This window comes from Capricornis sumatraensis, chromosome 10 (genome assembly GCF_032405125.1).
Source record: "Capricornis sumatraensis isolate serow.1 chromosome 10, serow.2, whole genome shotgun sequence".
In the NCBI taxonomy this organism is placed as follows: domain Eukaryota; kingdom Metazoa; phylum Chordata; class Mammalia; order Artiodactyla; family Bovidae; genus Capricornis; species Capricornis sumatraensis.
The window spans coordinates 50117134-50139364 of record NC_091078.1 but is presented as its reverse complement, the minus strand read 5'-3'; the positions used below and the strand labels follow the sequence as shown (position 1 = coordinate 50139364).

Genomic DNA, 22231 nt, shown 5'->3' with positions numbered 1-22231 from the left:
CCGTACCTTCAACACCTCATTTAATCCTCCCATTCACCAAGGGTGTGCTGTCAACAAATCTCTTTCTACTGATGAGGGAACAGAGCCGTCACTCAGCTTGAGAGGGCCAGAGCTTGGCCCTTTAGTCACTCAAGTAGTATGCCTGCTAAATTATGATCAAAAGCAAACAATTCTGAGTATATCACAGATGTTGACACACATGATTCCTTAAAATTTAGGAAGAATTGTTATTTTAAATGGGTATGTTACAGAAGGACTGAAAATTTGTTAAATAACACTCCAAAGCTTCAGTTACTTGTCTTAACTTTATTCCCTCTGAGCCACCCAGCACCCAAGGACATGGATGCCTCCACTAGACAGGTGATGGGGTAGAGCTTTCCAACTTTTGGGAGAAATTGGGGATTTCAATGCATACAAATCAATTGCTCAGCTACTTACCCTGAAAGATAATCAGTCAATAAAATGAATAGTTAATGGTTAGTAACAAGGCAAATGTGAGTGGATACTCCAGTGACTACTGTTTTTGTTGTGTTTTTATGTTTGTTTGTTTTTGTTGTTATTTGGCTTTGCTTTTCTTAACCTGTTTATAAGTATGAAGCCAGTTACAGTGAGTGATTTTATTTCTGAAACACTAAATGATATTTGATTCTACTTTGAATCTCCTACTTTACAATCTTAGGTTCCCAGAGAGGAGGGAATATGTCTGTATGTCTCCATCGTGTCTGTAGTATCCAGTCTTGGATACTTTGGTTTCAACTCCATGTTACCAGCTACATTAGGCCCTAACAAAAGAGTCAGCCTGTCCTTTGAAGCCAGGAACTGACTTCTCTTCTCCAGCTATGAAAAATCCTAGATGGCAGCCTCTTCCAATAGCAGACTGTTGTGTCTACACTGAAAATCTGTTGTTTAGGGTAGCAATATTCATGAATTGTCTTTGCGAGAGACAGCTGCTTCTTTTTTTTTTAAACTAGCATCATGAACAAGACTATGCTTACTTCAGACTTTTCTTCTGCAGCTTCCTCACCTCTCTCGGTCTTCCTAGAATGGAGGAGAGTTAGGGCCTGGCTCTTGGATTAGGTGTTGGCCTAAGGGAATGATGTGTCTGGCTTGGTCTTCTATCTAGACCACTAAAACTTTCTGCATGTGAGCAATAAGACAGTTTGCTTTTTGTGTTTCATCATCCATGTGTTCACTGAAGTAGCGCTATAATTTCCTTCAAGAATTTTTCCTTTGTGGTCACTACTTGGCTAACTGTTTGGCACAAGAGGTCTAACTTTCCACCTATCTGGGCTTTAAATATACCTTCCTCATTAAGCTTATTTTTTTTTTCCAGCTTTTGATTTAAAGTTAGGGACATGGGATGCCTGAACATGTAGAGGCCATTAATTGGCCTAATTTCAGTGTTGCTGTGTCTAAGGGAACAGCAAGGCCCCGGGAGAGGACAGACAGGGGAATGGCTGGTCAGTGGAGCAGCGTGAACACACATACTTATGGATTGAGTTCACTGTCTTATGTGGGCACAGTTCAAGGCGCCCCAAAACAATCACAGTAATCATATCAAAGATCACTGATCACCTATCTGTGATGGTGGTCCTTTCGGTCCAGTAGTTAAGAGTCTGCCTGCCAATGGAGGGGACAGGGGTTCAACCCTTGGTCCAGGAAGATCCCACATGCTACAGGTCAACTGAGACTGCATGCCACCACTCCTGAGCCCACCCTCTGGAGCCCGTGCTCTGCACCAAGAGCAGCCACCACAAGAAGCCCACGCACTGCAACTAGAGAAAGCCTGCGTGCAGCAGCAAAGACCCAGCACAGCCACAGATGAATAAAACGAAGTCACTTCTAGAAAATGCTAAGACCGCTTGAGCCCTTGGAAAGAGAAGGCTCACAGTCCCACCCCTGACCCTTCTGCTCCAGCTCTGGGTGTCACTCGAGAGGTTAGTTAATAACTTTCAAATATTTCAGTGTTTTTCACTTATGCAAAAATAGGTCCACCAGCATGTACCTGTATTTCAAAACCTGGCTAATTTACATTAATTAACGTGTATGATGGGTTCAGTATTAGCATTTCATCAAACTATGCTAAAATAACCGTTACCAAAATGCCACCCAGAATAAAACAGCTTTACATCATGAATGAAAAGTTTAATTAGCCTATCAGTTGTCATGTTTAAGGTACTTTGAAGTTCCTTGCAATCCACCGGTTTTGTGTTTGAAGCACTGGCTCAGAAATTCCTCTCATACTGTCATTTTTTACCTGACTTTACAGACAGGACAAGTAAACAGCAGCCTCAATTTGCACTATGATCTCAGGGTCTGAAGCATCAGAACCTACATTATAATTTTTTAATTTTATCTAGGCAGTGGCACCCCACTCCAGTATTCTTGCCTGGAAAATCCCATGGACAGAGGAGCCTGGTAGGCTGCAGCCCACGGGGTTGCTAAGAGTCTGACACGACCGAACGACTTCACTTTCACTTTTCACTTTCCTGCATTGGAGAAGGAAATGGCAACCCACTCCAGTGTTCTTGCCTGGAGAATCCCAGGGACAGGGGATCCTGGTGGGCTGCCATCTGTGGGGTCGCACAGAGTCGGCCACGACTGAAGTGACTCAGCAGCAGCAGCAGCAGTGTTAATGTTAGTTGTTCAGTTCTGTCTGACTCTGCTCCTCTGTCCACGGACTTCTCCAGGCAAGAATACTGGAGTGAGTATCCATTCCCTTCTCCAGCCGGTCTTCCCAACCCGGGATTGAACCCACGTCTCCCTGGGTTCTCTCTCTTTGCAGGTGGATTCTAAGGCAACCATCATTTTGCACAATAACACAAACAAGCAGAAACAAACACCCCAAATGATCTCCTTATAAAGCTGGAGACTATAAGGACTACAAGACAATTGAGAAGCAAAACTGCCCACCAGAAATGGACTTCAAGGGAAGATGCACGTCTCAATCTGGATGAGGGAAGGAAGCAAATAGAAAAATTCTCTCCCAAGAATCTGACCCACATCCTTGCTTTGGTTAGAGTTTCAATTGATACAATCTATGTGGTCAAAGACCTAAAGCAGAGACTGTAGGTAGTGCCCCTAGGTGACTAACAGGAGCAAACGCAAACTGTTTTGTAATACTATAATAAGGTATAATAAGAGCTTTCAGCAGGTTTAAAATATGGAAAAGCAACAACAAACATGCGTGTCTTAGAAACAATGAAATACAGTAATTAGAATGGATGGCTTTCTAAGAAATGATTAAATATTGTTTACATAGGATTAACTTGTATGATGTCATACCTTACACGCCATACTTACATACACATGCATTTTACTCTAGCAAGTACAATGCAAACAGGAAATACAAGAAAAAACATATTAAGATAATAATGGGCAAAGTAATCCAATATTTTTGGTGTATCTACTTCTAAGACCATGGTCATGGTGTAAAAATTAAAACACTTTTCTCAAAACCAAAATATCTGATAAGTGTACTTTTAGTCATGCCATTTTTTTTTTCTGATTTCTTGCATCTGAATGTCTCTACATACTTGGAATATGCTTCTATTCATCACAGATATATTTATGATGGTCCCTTGATTCTCACATTCAACAAAAAGACCTGTAGCTCTTAAAAAACAACTTTAGAAAATGAATATTAGGGATATACCTTTAAAACTTACATCTAAATTACAAGTGCTCTGGATCCTAAACTTGACCCCACAATGCTTCCCTGGCAATAACATGTGGTCTTTTTCATGTCTAAACCCAGAGCCCTGGATTCTGTACAAAGTAGCAGAGAGGGTTCTCTAAGTTTATAGTTCTTTTACGTTTATTGGTTTGGTTTCTAAGAAATGTAGACTCAAGTGAGGAGTCCTGCCACAACTGCCGTCTGTTCAGTGGATGCAATAATACAGGACCTGTAATTCCAGTCATCGGTGCTAAGTTATCTAGTTAAGAATTGATGCTTTGGGGTTATGGTCTGTGATCCAGAAATCTCTAATCAGCAAGTGTTTGACTCAAGTAAATTTTGAAAGATCAAATGAGTCCTTCGAGACCATGGGTGATTGACACGGGACCAAGGTGAAAAAATGCTGTCATAGTTCAGCTGTCTTCTGGGAGCCGCGGGGCTACCCACGGAAAGCACATGGTCACACCCCACCTCTTCTGTCTTGACGCAGCATAGACTGTCTTTCTAAAATTAAAATACTGAACCCCCCCTTTTAGCTTCAGGTGCTCCATGGCCATTCTCTTTTTAAGGTAATGAATGACAGATCACATAGTATCTGAGCACAGCTATCTCCTTTACCAGGGGTTTTGAGATCTACATGGAAATAGTCAAAACAGACTACAGTTTCAGAAACAAAAGTGGCTAAAGGTTTCGCTGAGTAAAAAACTCAGCCTCTTCTCTTTCCTTATAACTGTAATCTCAGGATTGAGAGTACAAAATGCTGCACCAAGTAGGATGCCGCCTAAATGGATGAAGTAGACGCTTTGAATAGAAATACTAAATAAAGCTCTTCTGTTGAAACGATGGGCTTGGTATAAAATGGCATTTATTCAAGGCATTCAAACAACTCCATTCTATTTCACAAAGAATAAAAAGACCTCTTAGAAGCCCAGACACATTTTCCTTGTCTTCTTATAACAAAAATAACCAAAGGGAATCATCCCCAAGTGGCACTGGAGCCATAAGCTTGCTTTTCTCCTGTTTTGTGTTAGGAGACTAGATGGGTAATTAACTGTTAAATGCTTTTCTCCTTGTTGTGAAAAAGTAGAACCCTGTGTGTACCAGCTTTTCTTTCTCCTTGACTGGCAGAAAATGTCACATTTTATGTTGATGTGTACATATAAAAAACAGATCAACACATGTATGAGCATTTGGGCATGCTCTAAGTACACGTATAAATAAAACTAGAACATCTTAATGGTAGAATGAAATAAATCCAACTTTGTTTTCCTTCAAACACAAATATGTAACTCTCACTGTTGATATCACTGGAAGTATTTTCTTAAGTAATCATTCCCTTATTTTATAACTCGGACACAAATGGACCAATTCTCTGTGGCTAAGTCTTTCAGGAGCTACTGATATCTATTGGTTTCACATTTGCTGAAAGAGGATTTAACGACAGTGCAGAACTAGGCTCAGTCTGGAAGTCCTATTCTCCTTCTCAACTAACCATATTCTGATAGAATTGATACAGGTCTGCTCGTTTGCCCCCTCTGAAGCCATCTGGTTTTCTGTGGGACCTGGTTTCCTCATGGCCCCACATGTCTGTCTTGCCAGCCTTCTGAGGGATGTCTGTGGCCACGTTTCTGAGCAAAGGTCAGTCAGGACTCACCTCTCCTTCCCTGGGCCAAGGCCTTCCATTCTGGGTGTATTTACTTTGATTCTGTCGCTTCTTTTGTCCTCCATCAGCGAATTTGCACAGTAAAGGCTCACTAGGGGCTGGGAAGATAAGAAACCAATTTTACATTAGCAAATCCCCTTTAAAATAAGTGATTATGTGAGTCACAGTAGTGCTTTGTAATGCATATCTTTTGAAGTCTTTTTGCTTCTGGAGAGATATTTGGCCCCCATTTAGTTTCAACTCTGTTGGCGGCTGTTCTAACTAACTGGGCTTCAAAAAACTACTGGCAGACCATCAAAGAATATAACAAATATTGTTGAAAAAATAATCAGTTTCAGCAGAATGTGCACTTGCCTTAGAGGAAGAGTAAGAAGACAAGACCCAACCCCTTCTGATTATGATGGTGTTAAAAACAAGACAACAAGCCCCAAATAGAGTCACTTATGCTAAACTCCTTGTCACTGAACAGACTTAAGTACAGTTTCAGCCTCTCTGAGAAGTGGAATCGGAAACCAGTCAATCAGAAATGACTTGGTCAACACTCAGAGGTCACCTCTCAGGTAGACTGATGCCTTCCCTTTAAAGAAAGTGACTTGTCCAGAACCCATCCACTTTTTGCTAGAATGCATTCCAGTTTTCATTTGGTACAGCTCCTGGGAGCTCCTGTCTCTCTGCTGGCTGGGATACTGCCCAATTTGTGATCTCCCATATGTGGTACTAATTCTTTGCTCTTCTCTGTATCCTTGCCTTTTACCATGCAGCACTGCTGACTGATATGCTCAGTTTTTTAGTATCTGCCATGTATAGAGGAAGCATACATATTATTAAACTTCTATTTTTCTCTTGTTAAGTTGCCTTTTAGTACAGGGGTTGTCTCAGTCAAGATCTCAAAGGGGCAGCGACAAAATTATTTTCCTCTCTTACTATATATGCGTGTGTTGTTGCTTAGTCACTAAGTCGTGACTGCCTCTTTTGCGACCCCATGGCCTGGAGCCTGCCAGGATCCTCTGACCATGGGATCTCCCAGGTAACGATACTGTTTCCTTCTCCAGGAGATCATCCTGACCTGGGATTGAACCTGCATTTCCTGCATTGCCATGTGGATTCTTTACCACTGATCTACCAGGGAAGCTCATATGTGTGTGTGTGTGTGTGTGTATGTGTGTGTGTGTACATTTAAAAGTCCCTTTTATTGGTGAAACTTGGGAAGGTAAGGTATTGGGGAGCAGCACTGCAGGAAAAGAAAAACCTAAATGTGCAATTAACCTTAAGATTTCTTTTACTCACTAGCATTAACAATTCTGCAGATGCATCCTTGAAACATACAGTACCAGATAACAATAACTTGGAAGTGTATGTGGCACAGTGGTTAAGAATTTGCCTGCAATGCAGGAGACCCAGGTTTGATTCCTGGCTGGGGGTTGGGGGCAGGAGGAAAAGGGGACGACAGAGGATGAGATGGCTGGATGGCATCACTGACTCGATGGACATGAGTTTGAGTGAACTCCGGGAGTTGGTGATGGACAGAGAGGCCTGGCATGCTGCGATTCATGGGGTTGCAGAGTCGGACATGACTGAGTGACTGAACTGAACTGAATTGAACTGGGTAGGGTCCCCTAGAGAAGCAACTGGCAACCCACTTGAGTGTTCTTGCCTGGAGAATCCCATGGACAGAGGAGCCTGCTGGGCTCCATGCGTCCATGGGGTCGCAAAGAGTCAGATGACACTGAGTAATTAACATATACACAACAATAATCTAGCTAGACAAGGACCAAAGGTAGACGGACTAGAAGATTCTGGATTTTCAACCTATCTTTAAGTTTACCATTATTGAAAAGAGAACTGTCAAAAAAAAAAATAGTTTAACACTAAGGGAAGTTTAAAAAGTCACAGAGTGAGACTTTCTTAGCTTTCAGCAGAGACAGTGGTGGTTTAGTTACTAAGTCGTGTCCGACTCTCTGCGACCTCATGGACTGTAGACTGCCAGGCTCCTCTGTCCATGGGATTCTCCAGGCAAGAATACTGGCTGGAGTGGATTGCCATTTCCTTCTCCAGGGAATCTTCCCAACCCAGGAGTCGAACCCAGGTCTCCTGCATTGCAGGCAGATTCTTTACCGACTGAGTTACAAGGGAAGCCCTAACAGAGATATCTTTGCAAATGATGTTTTACAGTATCTTAGAGTCTTGAAGTCTTAGCCACCCTGATATTCGACGATCTTCATAGAGTGTTAGGCGGTGGATGCTGACAATGACCTACTTGTATTTATTGACATTGCTAAGCTGAAACATCTGCTGTCATTTCAGAAATTTGAAGCAGATTTTTATGGAAAAGAAGATAGGGCTACAATGATTTACTAAATGAATTAAAGAAATAAAACCCCAGAAACAAATGTTCAAAAGTGTCATTAAAATAAGATGGAATATCCATAATATTATCTTTGAATTGTAAGCATGTCATTCTGTTTCCCAAGGGACTATTTTATTGAGAGTGGCAGAGAAAACATTAGTAAATTATATTAATCAGATTTATATAATCTTCTAGTCCTCATGTGATTTCTAAATACCTGTAATATAAATATCCAAACTCCTCAACTAGAAGATAAGAATCTGTGTCCTTAATCTTACCTTTCATCAGCCTCCTCCCTTCCCCCAGGGGTTTACAGATCCCTCACCTATAAACGCTTTTTTCTCCTGCCTGAAATTTCCTTTCCTGGCTCCCCCTACCTTGGCCCCTCTACTTGCCTGGCAAATTATGAAGCAACCTTCAAAATGTAGTTCAAATGTCATATTCTTCTGGAAGCCATGTCATTTCACAGTGTAATTACCTAAGGCTTACTTGGCAAATTTTTTCACAGGTTGAATGACATTTTGAAACTGAGTGGGACTGTGTGGGGCCCTACTGGATACAAATCCTTTTCCTGTCCCCTATCTCTTGTTTGTAGGACATAGGTTGCATTCCATCTCCTTGACCTTCGCTGAGATCCAAAGGACAGGTCCAAACAGTTGCTAATCAGAGAAGGTGGGGAGGGATATGAAGACAAGGGAGGAACAGCCAAGAAACAACAGAACATCCATCCTGGGGCAGGGTCCTAGTTCCACCATAAGCAATATAGATGAAAACATATCTCCAGTTCTTCTGTAGGAACCAAGGCCCCCATGCAGGTGGAGGATGGTAACTTCAGACTGGGGACAAAATTCCTGGATACCACCCTATTATCTCATCACTAACCAATCAGAAAACTGCCTGTGCACAGTGGAAGATAACAAAGACTTTGACCCCTCCCCCAAATGATTAACAGAGATTAACTTTTAATTTCTTAAAAATATTTCATGGGACTTCCCTGGTGGTCCAATGGTAAGATCCCGAACTCCTAATGGAGGGGGCCCAGGTGCAATCCCTGGTCAGGATCTAGCTCCCACGTGCTGCAACAAGGAGTTTGCGAGCCACAAGCAAGACCCTGCATGCCACAACTATGACCTGGTCCAGCCAAACAGATACATGAATAAATATCAAAAAACAAAAACAGAAAACTTTCATGGTTGAACTGAATCCTGGGAGCTGGTTTTTGGACATGAGTCTACCTTCTCCCCAGGTGCCAGCTTGCTGAATAAACTAACCTTACCTTTCAAAGGAACACTTGCTTCTCAAGTATTGGCTTTATAGCAACAAACAGCCGAAACTGAGTTTGGTAACGGTTTCTGTTTGTGTTAAGTCTTTGAACAGTAACGATTTCCAGGCTTGACGGTGGGAAGTGATTCGAGCAGAGGTCTGAGTGAAGTCTGTGTGCGTATGAAAAGTTGTTAACAGCACCTTGCACATAGATTTACAAGATGCTCGACGGTGCTGCTATTCAAAGTGTGGGCCAAGGACCAGCAGCAGTGGTATCAGAGCACGGGGGCCTGTTAGAGATGCACTGTCAGGGGCCCTTTCCCAGATACACTGAATTAAAATCTGTGTTTGCACCAGATCCCAAGGTGATTTCTGTATACACTGAAGTTTGAGAAGCACTGATGTGATGATGTGGAGAAGGCAATGGCATCCCACTCCAGTACTCTTGCCTGGAAAATCCCATGGACGGAGGAGCCTGGAGGGCTGCAGTCCATGGGGTCGCTAAGAGTCAGACACGACTCAGTGACTTCACTTTCACTTTTCACTTTCATGCATTGGAGAAGGAAATGGCAACCCACTCCAGTGTTCTTGCCTGGAGAATCCCAGGGACAGGGGAGCCTGGTGGGCTGCCGTCTATGGGGTCACACAGAGTCAGACACGACTGAAGCGACTTAGCAGCAGCAGATGTGATGATTACTGACTCCTTAAGGAAGGAGGAATAGATCTCAGAGGCCAAGCACGAATCCTCTGAATAATGAAATGATTTCAGTAGCTGAGAAATATATTATCTACAATTTCCTTACTGCAGTATTACGATGCCAATTAATTTTGTTTAGTCTCTTTTAACAGTAGTTAAAATAGAGGCTAAATGGAGAAAAGGCCTTTGTGGAAGTGAGATGCAGTTATAAGTCACAGATTGCAATGTGCCAGAAGACATTATGGTCTCTCATATAAATGGGGGGAATTTAAAATATAATTATAACAATGCATGGCAATAAAGTTGCATGGTAATTATGAAGGAGTAATTACAATTTGCTTGCTTAGTGGAGTATTTCAAGTCTTTCAAACTTTGTATTAAACATAAAACATTGGATGGATAAACTGATAAAAATAATCTAATGGTTTACAGGATTTGCTATTGTATTTTAAGCAAACAAACCAACAACAAGTATTTTGCTTAGTAAAATTAATGCAAAATACTATATTTTGATTTTTATTTAAAACTTAACATACCTTCAATTTTGATTCACTAAAAATGTTTCTAATATTGTATCCTATAAGTAGATATGCACATATGCTTTAGCTAAGATGTATGACTAATAATAGCAGAATTCCTGCTGTCCCTCAAGGAAGAGGAGCATTTTTGATTTTTAGCATGCAGTTTATATAAACTCTTCTAGTATTTATATTGGGCTTTTAAAAAAAATCTCTTTATTATATAAATTATAATTCTGGTATTTAAAATGTTAAATTTAAAAGTGTCTCACCTCAGATAGAGTGTAAGTCTTCAGGGAGAAAAAGGATTGGGAAGAGTTGAATTGAGAGTATGTTAATAACAACAGAAGCAGCTTACTGAAAGATGAGCATAAAAAAATCTTGTGTGAGAGTACAGGGAGGAGATTTTAAAAAATTGTTTTTTTTTCAAGAACTAATATAAAGGGACTTCCCTAGTGGTCCAGTGGCCAAAAATTTGTGCTCCCAATGCAGGAGGCCTGGGTTCCATCACTGGTCAGGGGACTAGACCCCCACGTGCTGCAACTAAAGATCCTGCATATCACTAAAGACATCAGAGAGCCAAAGAAATAAACAGAGACTTTAAAAAAGAACTAAGATTAAATATGGTAACGTTTTGATCTAGAAACCATCATTTTCTTTTTCAGGTATAGATATGAATTAGTTTTATTTGAAGCAAACTATCCCTGTGATGTTCAGGGCGACATTCATGTACATTCATGTATATATATATACACACACACACACACACACACACATTCATATACATATACATATATACATTCATATATATATTATATATATATATACATTCATAGTCTGTTCTTTATGACTTTGTGCAGTGATCTCTTACTGAGATGTATGCTTGAGTGCATGTATTTCCAGCCAAAAATCGATATAGTAGATGGTTTTTCCACTGTCTTTTCGGAAAAGTTCTCTCAGAGCTATTGAGCTGTCTCCCAGGTTACAGTCCTCAGCAAGGTCCCTGAATAAAACTTTATATTAAACCACACATTTATGTTGTGTGATTTTCTTTAAGCTGACACAAAAATGCACTGGGTTGGCCAAAAACTTTGTTCACATTTTCCCATCTTACATAAAAAAAAAAAAAAAAATCAAAAGAACATGTTGGCCAACCCAGTATTTGAACTTTCAGCCCTTAATGCCATTCTCCCATCTTTAATCTTCCTGCTGTCTTCTAGCTGACCATTGTCCCTAATTCCTTCATATGCAGAGAGAAGTAGCCTGTACTGATATTGGATAAATAATGATGTACAAATTATGGATATAAAGGACTTCACTGGTGGCCCAGGGGTGAAGAATTCATCCAACAGTGAAGGTGACAAGATTCAATCCCTGGTCTGGGAAGATCCCACATGCCATGGGGCAGCTAAGTCCATGAACTGCAACTACTGAGCCCATACTTTAGAGCCCTTTCACCACAACTACAGAAGCCCAAGAGTAGCAATGAAGACTCAGCACAGCCAAAAACAAACAAACAGATCACGGATACAAGTGTGATTCTAACTCTATGTTAGAACTCATGTCCTTATTTATTTACATACTTACTGACATATCTAGGAAATTTTGCAGGGCGAATTCCTATGATTTGTCTACAAATAATTTGCTACTTTTCTTCCACACGTGCTTTATAATGATAAACATAATATACTGTATGTATGTGTGTGGCATAGTGGTAAAAATATTCGCCTGCCCACGTAGGAGCTGCAAGAGATGTGGGTTCGATCCCTGGGTCAGGAAAATCCATTCCCCTGGAGGAGGAAATGACACTCACTCCAGTGTTCTTGCCTGGAGAATTCTGTGGACAGAGGAGCCTGGCGGGCTACAGTCCATGGGATTGCAAAGAATCGGACACGACTGAGCGACTGAGCACAGCATATAGCTATATAAGCCCCAAATATACAGTATAATTGATATGGTGAAAATTACCCAAAGTTTACAACACAGAAAGTGTTGTAAACACTTTGCAAATACTTTGGAGTTAGAAAGTCTTTTGCAGATGACAAAGTGAGCTATTTGGCTACATTTCCTTACAACTCCTAGTAGCTTGTTTACCATTTAATTATGTTTTATATATACTATTAATATATTAAGTGTGGTATAGTTATTTCGACAGTTGAAATACACTTCCATCCTGGAAGTGCTATAGCCGCTATCAGTCATCTGATCTTAAAATGTATTTAATTTCAACTTTTTATTTTTCCATTCAGGAAAATACAAGTTTGATGAATTGCCAGATAATTTGTGGTAGGTGATGGAAATATCACATCCAGAACCATGTATTTTGAATTTCTAATCAAACACTGTCTCCAACTACTTATTTTCTACCTTCCTTACCATTGGGGTAAATGGAAATGAGTTTTAGGCAGTTCCTGTGATTGACCCATAACTTGGGGATGGAGCAAAAAAGACTAGACATTCACTAAGACAAGATTACTATGGTTTTCTGTGCACAGGTTAGAAGATCAAGCACCCAGTGATATCTGCTAGGATGATTTATGCTGCCACTGTAATCACAGTTTACTTTAACAGAACAATACTTTGGCCACCTGATGCGAAGAACTGATTCATTAGAAAAGACCCTGATCCTGAGAAAGACTGAAAGCAGGAGGAGAAGGGGACGACAGAGGATGAGATGGTTAGATGGCATCACTGACTCAATGGACATCAGTTTGAGCAAGCTCTGGGAATTGGTGATGGACAGGGAAGCCTGGAGTGTTACAGGCCATGAGGTCGCAAAGAGTTGAGTGACTGAACTGAACTTAACAGAATAAACCAATTATATGGGTAATAGTTACAAATGTCAGACACGTGTACTCCTGTCATTAGGCCAAAGTGAGCAAATAAATGTAAAATTGTGAAAACTAATAAAAGTTAATAATACTTAGAGAAAGAGTAATTTGCATGTACTTTCTCAATTTTATTTATCAGTAACAGATTAGTGCTTATATTCTTGGTGGCTCAGATGGTGAAGAATCTGCTGCAATGCAAGAGACCAGGGTTTGATCCCTGAGTCAGTAAGATACCTTGGAGAAGGAAATGGCAACCCACTCCAGTATTCTTGCCAGGATAATCCCATAGACAGAGGAGCCTGGTGGGCTACAGTCCATGGGGTTGCAAAGAGTTCAACACGACTGAGTAACTAACACTTTCACTTTTAGTTACAAATATAATTCTCTACTGTGGGAAACAGTCTTACAGAAAAGGAAAATGCTCCAGATAACAACAAAAGTGGAACAGCTGTTTGTCTAGGGAAAAAAGGAAAGACGCTGTTCTCGATAAATCATATTATGGCTGAGTGAATATCTCAAGTTCATCTCTCTGATTCAAGATATAAACTATTATATTAGGATGGATAAACAAGGTCCTACTGTAGAACAGAGGGATACTGTGAGAAACCATAATGGGAAAGAATATGGAAAAAGAATGAGAATTGGGGGGGTGGGATTATCAGAAATTAAAACACTAAAAAAAAAAAAAAAAACCTAAAACAATCTTTTGGTTGCCAAGGGGGAGGGTATGTATGGAGAGAACGTATGGAGTGCCAGGTTTGGAGTAACAGACATAAACTATTATATTCAGTTCAGTTCAGTTCAGTCACTCAGTAGTGTTGACTCTTTGTGACCCCATGAATCACAGCACGCCAGGTCTCCCTGTCCATCACCAGCTCCCGGAGTTCACTCAGACTCACGTCCATCGAGTCAGTGATGACATCCAGCCATCTCATCCTCTGTCATCCCCTTCTCCTCCTGCCCCCAATCCCTCCCAGCATCAGAGTCTTTTCCAATGAGTCAACTCTTCACACGAGGTGGCCAAAGTACTGGAGTTTCAGCTTTAGCATCATTCCTTCCAAAGAAATCCTAGGGCTGATCTCCTTCAGAATGGACTGGTTGGATCTCCTTGCAATCCAAGGGATTCTCAAGAGTCTTCTCCAACACCACAGTTCAAAAGCATCAATTCTTCAGTGCTCAGCCTTCTTCACAGTCCAACTCTCACATCCATACATGACCACAGGAAAAACCGTAGCCTTGACTAGACGGACCTTAGTCAGCAAAGTAATGTCTCTGCTTTTGAATATGCTATCTAGGTTAGTCATAACTTTTCTTATATTAGGAGAGATAAAAAACAAGGTCCTACTGTATAGCACAGAGAAATATATCCAGTATCTTGTGATAAACCATAAGAAAAGGAATATGAAAAAATATATATGTATAACTGAATCATCTTGTTGTACAGCAAAAATTAACAATTGTAAATCAACTATATTTCAATTAGAAATTTTTAAAAGTTAAAAAAATTGTACTTTTTTAATTCTTTGTAACACTTCTATAATTCTTTCCATATAAAAAAAGCTTATTCTAGAAACCACACAGAGAAACATCACAGAGAAAGTTAACGTTTCAAATGGACGAGACACAAAGTACACGCTGAGGTTTAGGTTCCTTCTATGGGGATATGACTGAAGCCTTATCTGTGCTGAGTGACGACAATAAGAACACAGAAAGCACCGGCACTTCCAAAGAGCTCCCACTGACTTATCTGCAACTGGCTGACTCGCCTATCCAACAACAGATAGGATAAACTCTTGTAGTTAGAAGGCAAGGCATCAAGGAGCATGTTTCTAAGGTGAAGAGTCTTAAAAATAAGACAATCTTATTGACTGACCAAGATCAATCATATTTGGTCTTGTCTTCCTCCCCTCTAACTCCTTATACCTGCACGGTGCTGTACTTGCCCCCGGTAGAGCTCTTTGCATACTACATGCAATCTTCATAAATTACTCCATACTCTATGGAACATGGCATTTTTTATTTAAAAGAGGCACAAAGGAGAAAAATAAACAGCTGTAACCTTATAGTGCTGATATCCCTTTGATATTAAAAATCAATAAACACATAAACCAAAGAAGGACATTTATTTAGTAAACTCAAATTACACAAAGGTGAATAATAAAAAGACCTCCTCAACTCCCCCCTCCTATTTCCAGAAAAATACATAAATATTTATCTACTAATCCATCTTCCATCTGTCTGGCTCTTTTTAATTCCAAAGGGGATACTCTTGCTCAGAATGTGTGTTTTATTATTTGTTTAATTATATATGAAGAACTTTCTATATCAGCACATATCATCCTTTTGAAATGCTGCTTACTATTGTAGCATAATTATCACATACTATAATTTATAAATGTCTATCAATAGGGGACCAGCTAAATCTCATTAAATTTCCATAATGCACATCTATGTTCTTCTCCACAATTAGGAGAATTTGATTTGATTGGAGTCAAGAGCTGGGTCACATTCACCTTTGCCTGGCATCTACCCCAGTGGCCTAACAAATTGCCTGAGAGTAGAACACATTTCATTATCTGCTGATCAAATTATTAAGTACATACAGACAGATAGTTAAAATAACTTCGTTAGATTCCTTATATTAAGGAAGTTCTAATGGATTTAAGTGTGAGAACACAATCTTTTCCTTTTAAGTGAGCATAGAATCCCATAATTTCCATATTTAAATATAACTAGCCAGCCTACATGAAAAAGCAAAAATGAGAGAATGAGAATTCATTCTCAAAAAAAAAAAAAAAAAGAGAGAGAGAGAGAGAGAATTTCAAGTCCCAGGTGTAACTAATTTCACGTGGAGCTCATGTTACCTGCCCTAGGTAAAGGACTAATGGAGGGTATACGGAGTGAGTAATCTTATGATGAAAATCATCAGGATTTTTCCCAGTATCCACTTATGATAGTCCACCAAGTAAACACATATGCACCCCAAAATTCAGGTCAAGAAAATGTATGTCAATTTCTGGCATGTTATTTCTAAGCATCTATTATTACCTGGGCTGGAGATGGAGATTGAGCAAATTCCCAAACTGCAGTGAACTGAGTTAGTAGAAATAAATACACAGAAATTCCCCTACATATGAATGAGTTCTATTCTGAGAGCACATTCATAAGTCTAATTTGTTCGTAAGTCTGACAAAGTTAGCCTCGGTACCCAACTAACACAATCGACTATATATTAATAGTGCTGTATAGGTTTATAAGACTTTTCACACAAATAACAACAACAACAAAAAAAACACGAAAAGTAAAGCAAACATGTTTAGTCTCACAGTATAATACTTTGAAAAGTGCAGTAGGGCAGTACAATGGTTGGCACACAGGCTGGCATCCAGTGAACAGGCAAGAAGAGTTACTGACTGGAGGAGGGAGAGGAAGTGGGAGATGGTAGAGCTGAAGGGTCGTCAGCAACAGGAGACGGAGGGGCGAGCTGCAGCTTCACTCACACCTGACGTAGACAGAACCCATGATCACATCTTTGAAAGCTTGCAACATGATGGTTCACATGTAGGGGACTTACCATATTCTAGCTTCAAAGTGAAAGCTGTATTTAACTGTGTAGGAATTAGTTAACAGGGCTGATGTGTCAGCTAAGGAGAACTTCCCTTCAGTGGGAGAAGGATTTACAGGGGAAGTGCCTTGGGATTGAGCTTTTTCTAATTTAAGATTCAAGGAACCGAAACTGTGACAATCAAGAGTGCTTTCATGTTGCTTGAATCACTTATGGATTCATACTAAATAACTTTAACTGAGACACAGGAAACTGAGTTCTTGAAAGACATGTTAAAGACCACGTCTGCTGTAAACATCGATGGACAAATCTATCTATGGAGTCAGTCCCCCTTATGGAAGAGTTGAGTGTAAACACAATGTATACAGATGGCTCTACAATAGAAGATCCATTTATTCTTGCTATAGAAGCCAAGTGATATAACAGTTTAGGGCTAGACTACACCAAGGGAGTGTTGGGGAACTATTCCAAATTAATATTTCTTAGGTAGCTATCAATTCTTCCTTTGGGACTGGACATTAAAGGTATTTTATACGGGTTTCAATTGCCTATAGATCTTCCTAAGAAGCAAATTTTATCATGTTAATGCTCCACATGTTCACTTATAGGATAAAGTCCAAACTCCCTAGCACAAAATGCCATCCAAATTCATGATCCAAATATACACATCAATATTCCCATGTTTAGGACTACCCAAAAAGGTCAGAGACTTTTCACACCTTCCTAGATTTGCTCATAATGATCCTTCAGTCCTGACTGGCTTCCCATTATCCTCACTTAACTATTTTCATAGACTCTTTCCTGACCTCTTTTCCCATGCACCCCCCTACCCCAACTTCCCATAGAGAGACCTTACATTAATGTTTTAACATATTCATTTGATTTATCCATTCAACTTTAACTGAAATTCTTTCAAAATTAATTTGAAATATAAATGTGGGAGACCTGAGTATGATCCCCAGGTTGTGAAGATCCCCTGGAGAAGATAACCCAAAATCCATTATTGGATCTTGGCAACCCACGCCAGTATTCGAAACTAATGAAAATGAAAACACAACAACCCAAAACCTGTGGGACACTATAAAAGCAGTGCTAAGAGGAAAGTTCATAGCAATACAGGCATACCTCAAGAAACAAGAAAAAAGTCAAATAAATAACCTAAATCTACAACTAAAGCAACTGGAAAAGGAAGAATTGGAGAACCCCAGAGTTAGTAGAAGGAAAGAAATCTTAAAAATTAGGGCAGAAATAAATGCTAAAGAAACAAAAGAGACCATAGCAAAAATCAACAAGGCCAAAAGCTGGTTCTTTGAAAGGATAAATAAAATTGACAAACCACTAGCCAGACTCATCAAGAAGCAAAGAGAGAAAAATCAAATCAATAAAATTAGAAATGAAAATGGAGCGATCACAACAGACAACACAGAAATACAAAGGATCATAAGAGACTACTATCAGCAGTTGTATGCCAATAAAATGGACAATGTGGAAGAAATGGACAAATTCTTAGAAAAGTACAATTTTCCAAAACTGAACCAGGAAGAAATAGAAAATCTTAACAGACCCATCACCAGCACGGAAATTGAAACTGTAATCAGAAATCTTCCAGCAAACAAAAGCCCAGGTCCAGACGGCTTCACAGCTGAATTCTACCAAAAATTTCGAGAAGAGCTAACACCTATCCTACTCAAACTCTTCCAGAAAATTGCAGAGGAAGGTAAACTTCCAAACTCATTCTATGAGGCCACCATCACCCTAATACCAAAACCTGACAAAGATGTCACAAAAAAAGAAAACTACAGGCCAATATCACTGATGAACATAGATGCAAAAATCCTCAACAAAATTCTAGCAATCAGAATCCAACAACACATTAAAAAGATCATACACCATGACCAAGTGGGCTTTATCCCAGGGATGCAAGGATTCTTCAATATCCGCAAATCAATCAATGTAATTCACCACATTAACAAATTGAAAAATAAAAACCATATGATTATCTCAATAGATGCAGAGAAGGCCTTTGACAAAATTCAACATCCATTTATGATAAAAACTCTCCAGAAAGCAGGAATAGAAGGAACATACCTCAACATAATAAAAGCTATATATGACAAACCCACAGCAAACATTATCCTTAATGGTGAAAAATTGAAAGCATTTCCCCTAAAGTCAGGAACAAGACAAGGGTGTCCACTTTCACCGCTACTATTCAACATAGTTCTGGAAGTTTTGGCCACAGCAATCAGAGCAGAAAAAGAAATAAAAGGAATCCAAATTGGAAAAGAAGAAGTAAAACTCTCACTGTTTGCAGATGACATGATCCTCTACATGGAAAACCCTAAAGACTCCACCAGAAAATTACTAGAGCTCATCAATGAATATAGTAAAGTTGCAGGATATAAAATCAACACACAGAAATCCCTTGCATTCCTATACACTAATAATGAGAAAGTAGAAAAAGAAATTAAGGAAACAATTCCATTCACCATTGCAACAAAAAGAATAAAATACTTAGGAATATATCTACCCAAAGAAACTAAAGACCTATATATAGAAAACTATAAAACACTGATGAAAGAAATCAAAGAGGACACTAATAGATGGAGAAATATACCATGTTCATGGGTTGGAAGAATCAATATAGTGAAAATGAGTATACTACCCAAAGCAATTTACAAATTCAACGCAATCCCTATCAAGCTACCAGCCATATTTTTCACAGAACTAGAACAAATAATTTCAAGATTTGTATGGAAATACAAAAAACCTCGAATAGCCAAAGCAATCTTGAGAAAGAAGAATGGAACTGGAGGAATCAACTTGCCTGACTTCAGGCTCTACTACAGAGCCACAGTCATCAAAACAGTATGGTACTGGCACAAAGACAGACATATAGATCAATGGAACAAAATAGAAAGCCCAGAGATAAATCCACACACATATGGACACCTTATCTTCGACAAAGGAGGCAAGAATATACAATGGAGTAAAGACAATCTCTTTAACAAGTGGTGCTGGGAAAACTGGTCAACCACTTGTAAAAGAATGAAACTAGATCACTTTCTAACACCGCACACAAAAATAAACTCAAAATGGATTAAAGATCTAAATGTAAGACCAGAAACTATAAAACTCCTAGAGGAGAATATAGGCAAAACACTCTCAGACATAAATCACAGCAGGATCCTCTATGATCCACCTCCCAGAATTCTGGAAATAAAAGCAAAAATAAACAAATGGGATCTAATTAAAATTAAAAGCTTCTGCACAACAAAGGAAAATATAAGCAAGGTGAAAAGACAGCCTTCTGAATGGGAGAAAATAATAGCAAATGAAGCAACTGACAAACAACTAATCTCAAAAATATACAAGCAACTTATGCAGCTCAATTCCAGAAAAATAAACGACCCAATCAAAAAATGGGCCAAAGGTCTAAATAGACATTTCTCCAAAGAAGACATACGGATGGCTAACAAACACATGAAAAGATGCTCAACATCACTCATTATCAGAGAAATGCAAATCAAAACCACAATGAGGTACCACTTCACACCAGTCAGAATGGCTGCGATCCAAAAATCTGCAAACAATAAATGCTGGAGAGGGTGTGGAGAAAAGGGAACCCTCCTACACTGTTGGTGGGAATGCAAACTAGTACAGCCACTATGGAGAACAGTGTGGAGATTCCTTAAAAAATTGCAAATAGAACTACCTTATGACCCAGCAATCCCACTGCTGGGCATACACACCAAGGAAACCAGAATTGAAAGAGACACATGTACCCCAATGTTCATCGCAGCACTGTTTATAATAGCCAGGACATGGAAACAACCTAGATGTCCATCAACAGATGAATGGATAAGAAAGCTGTGGTACATGTACACAATGGAGTATTACTCAGCCGTTAAAAAGAATTCATTTGAATCAGTTCTGATGAGATGGATGAAACTGGAGCCGATTATACAGAGTGAAGTAAGCCAGAAAGAAAAACACCAATACAGTATACTAACACATATATATGGAATTTAGAAAGATGGCAATGACGACCCTGTATGCAAGACAGGAAAAAAGACACAGCTGTGTATAACGGACTTTTGGACTCAGAGAGAGAGGGAGAGGGCGGGATGATTTGGGAGAATGGCATTCTATCATGTATACTATCATGTAAGAATTGAATCGCCAGTCTATGTCTGACGCAGGATACAGCATGCTTGGGGCTGGTGCATGGGGATCACCCACAGAGATGTTATGGGGAGGGAGGTGGGAGGGGGTTTCATGTTTGGGAACACATGTAAGAATTAAAGATTTTAAAATTAAAAAAATAAAAAATTAAAAATTAAAAAAAAAAAAAGAAAGAAAGAAAATCCCATGGATGGAGCAGTCTGGTGGGCTACAGTTCAAAGGGTTGCAAAGAGTTGAACAAGACTGAGTGACTTTACTTTCACTTTTCATAAGTGCTATTTACCAAGTATTGTGCTAGCTATGAAAAATTTTAGGAGGGAATAAAATGGATACAGTTCTAGCCCTTATTGAGTTTTCTTTCTGATAGAAAAGCAGACATTAAACAAGTAATTTAAAATATCACAAGTCAATTCTAGTCTCTTCTTGTGTGCTCTGCAATACAGACATCTAACTTGGCATGTGCAAAACACCTGTTTGTACAGGTTACGTGGTTTTCTCTATTAAATCAAAAGCCTCCTGAAGGTAGGGTCCCTGTATTATTTATCTTTTCTTTCCCCTAAGCATAATGTAGTTTCTGGAACATAAGTTTAAAATTCCATGGACGGAGGACCCTGGTAGGATATAGTTTATGGGGTTGCAAACAGGTGGACACGATTGAGCACATACACACAAGCATACAGTTGATCACACATAGACACACATATGCACACACACAATTTTAGTATGCATGCCTATTTTTTGTTATTAGAGTAGAGGACACCTAGAAAACTATCCATGACTTGACAACAACAAAACACAGAGGATCATTCTGCATCCACTCTGGTGAATAAGCTAAGACTGTACTTCAATTCAGTTTCTAAAATATTCTCGTCTGAAAAGAGTCTCTAAATTTCTTACTTATATGGATGGAGGTTTGTAACAATGTACAGCAGGCAATGACCAAAACGACTTCAAAGAACAAGAAATGCAAGAAGGCAAGATAGTTGTCTGAGGAGGCTTTACAAATAGCTGAGAAAATAAGAGAAGTGAAAGGCAAAGGAAAAAGGAAAGAAATACCCTACTGAATGCAGAGTCCTACAGAATAGCAAGGAGAGAGAAGAAAGCCTTCCTAAGTGAACAATGCAAAGAAACAGAGGAAAATGATAGGATGGGAAAGACTAAAGATCTCTTAAAAAAATTGGAGATACCAAGGGAACATTTCATGCAAGTTCAGCTCAGTTCAGTTGCTCAGTTGTGTCCAACTCTTTGTGACCCCATGAATCGCAGCACACCAGGCCTTCCTGTTCATCACCAACTCCTGGAGTTCACCCAAACTCATGTCCATCGAGTCGGTGATGCCATCCAGCCATCTCATTCTCTGTCGTCTCCTTCTCCTCCTTCTTCCAATCCCTCCCACCATCACAGTCTTTTCTAATGAGTCAACTCTTCGCATGAGGTGGCCAAAGTGTGGGTACAATAAAGGACAGAAATGGTAGGGACCTAACAG

At 39.5% G+C, this 22231-nt stretch overlaps 1 protein-coding gene across 5 annotated transcripts in view; it reads right to left on the bottom strand.

The window, feature by feature from the left end:
* The window catches only part of RBMS3 (RNA binding motif single stranded interacting protein 3), a 785524-nt gene that overhangs the window by 125702 nt on the left and 637591 nt on the right, over positions 1–22231 (bottom strand). For all 5 annotated transcript variants that reach the window (XM_068981964.1, XM_068981962.1, XM_068981967.1 and 2 more), the window contains exon 7: positions 5331–5437. In XM_068981964.1, the coding sequence (XP_068838065.1) occupies positions 5331–5437 (107 nt within the window). The remainder of the gene's footprint in view (positions 1–5330; positions 5438–22231) is intronic.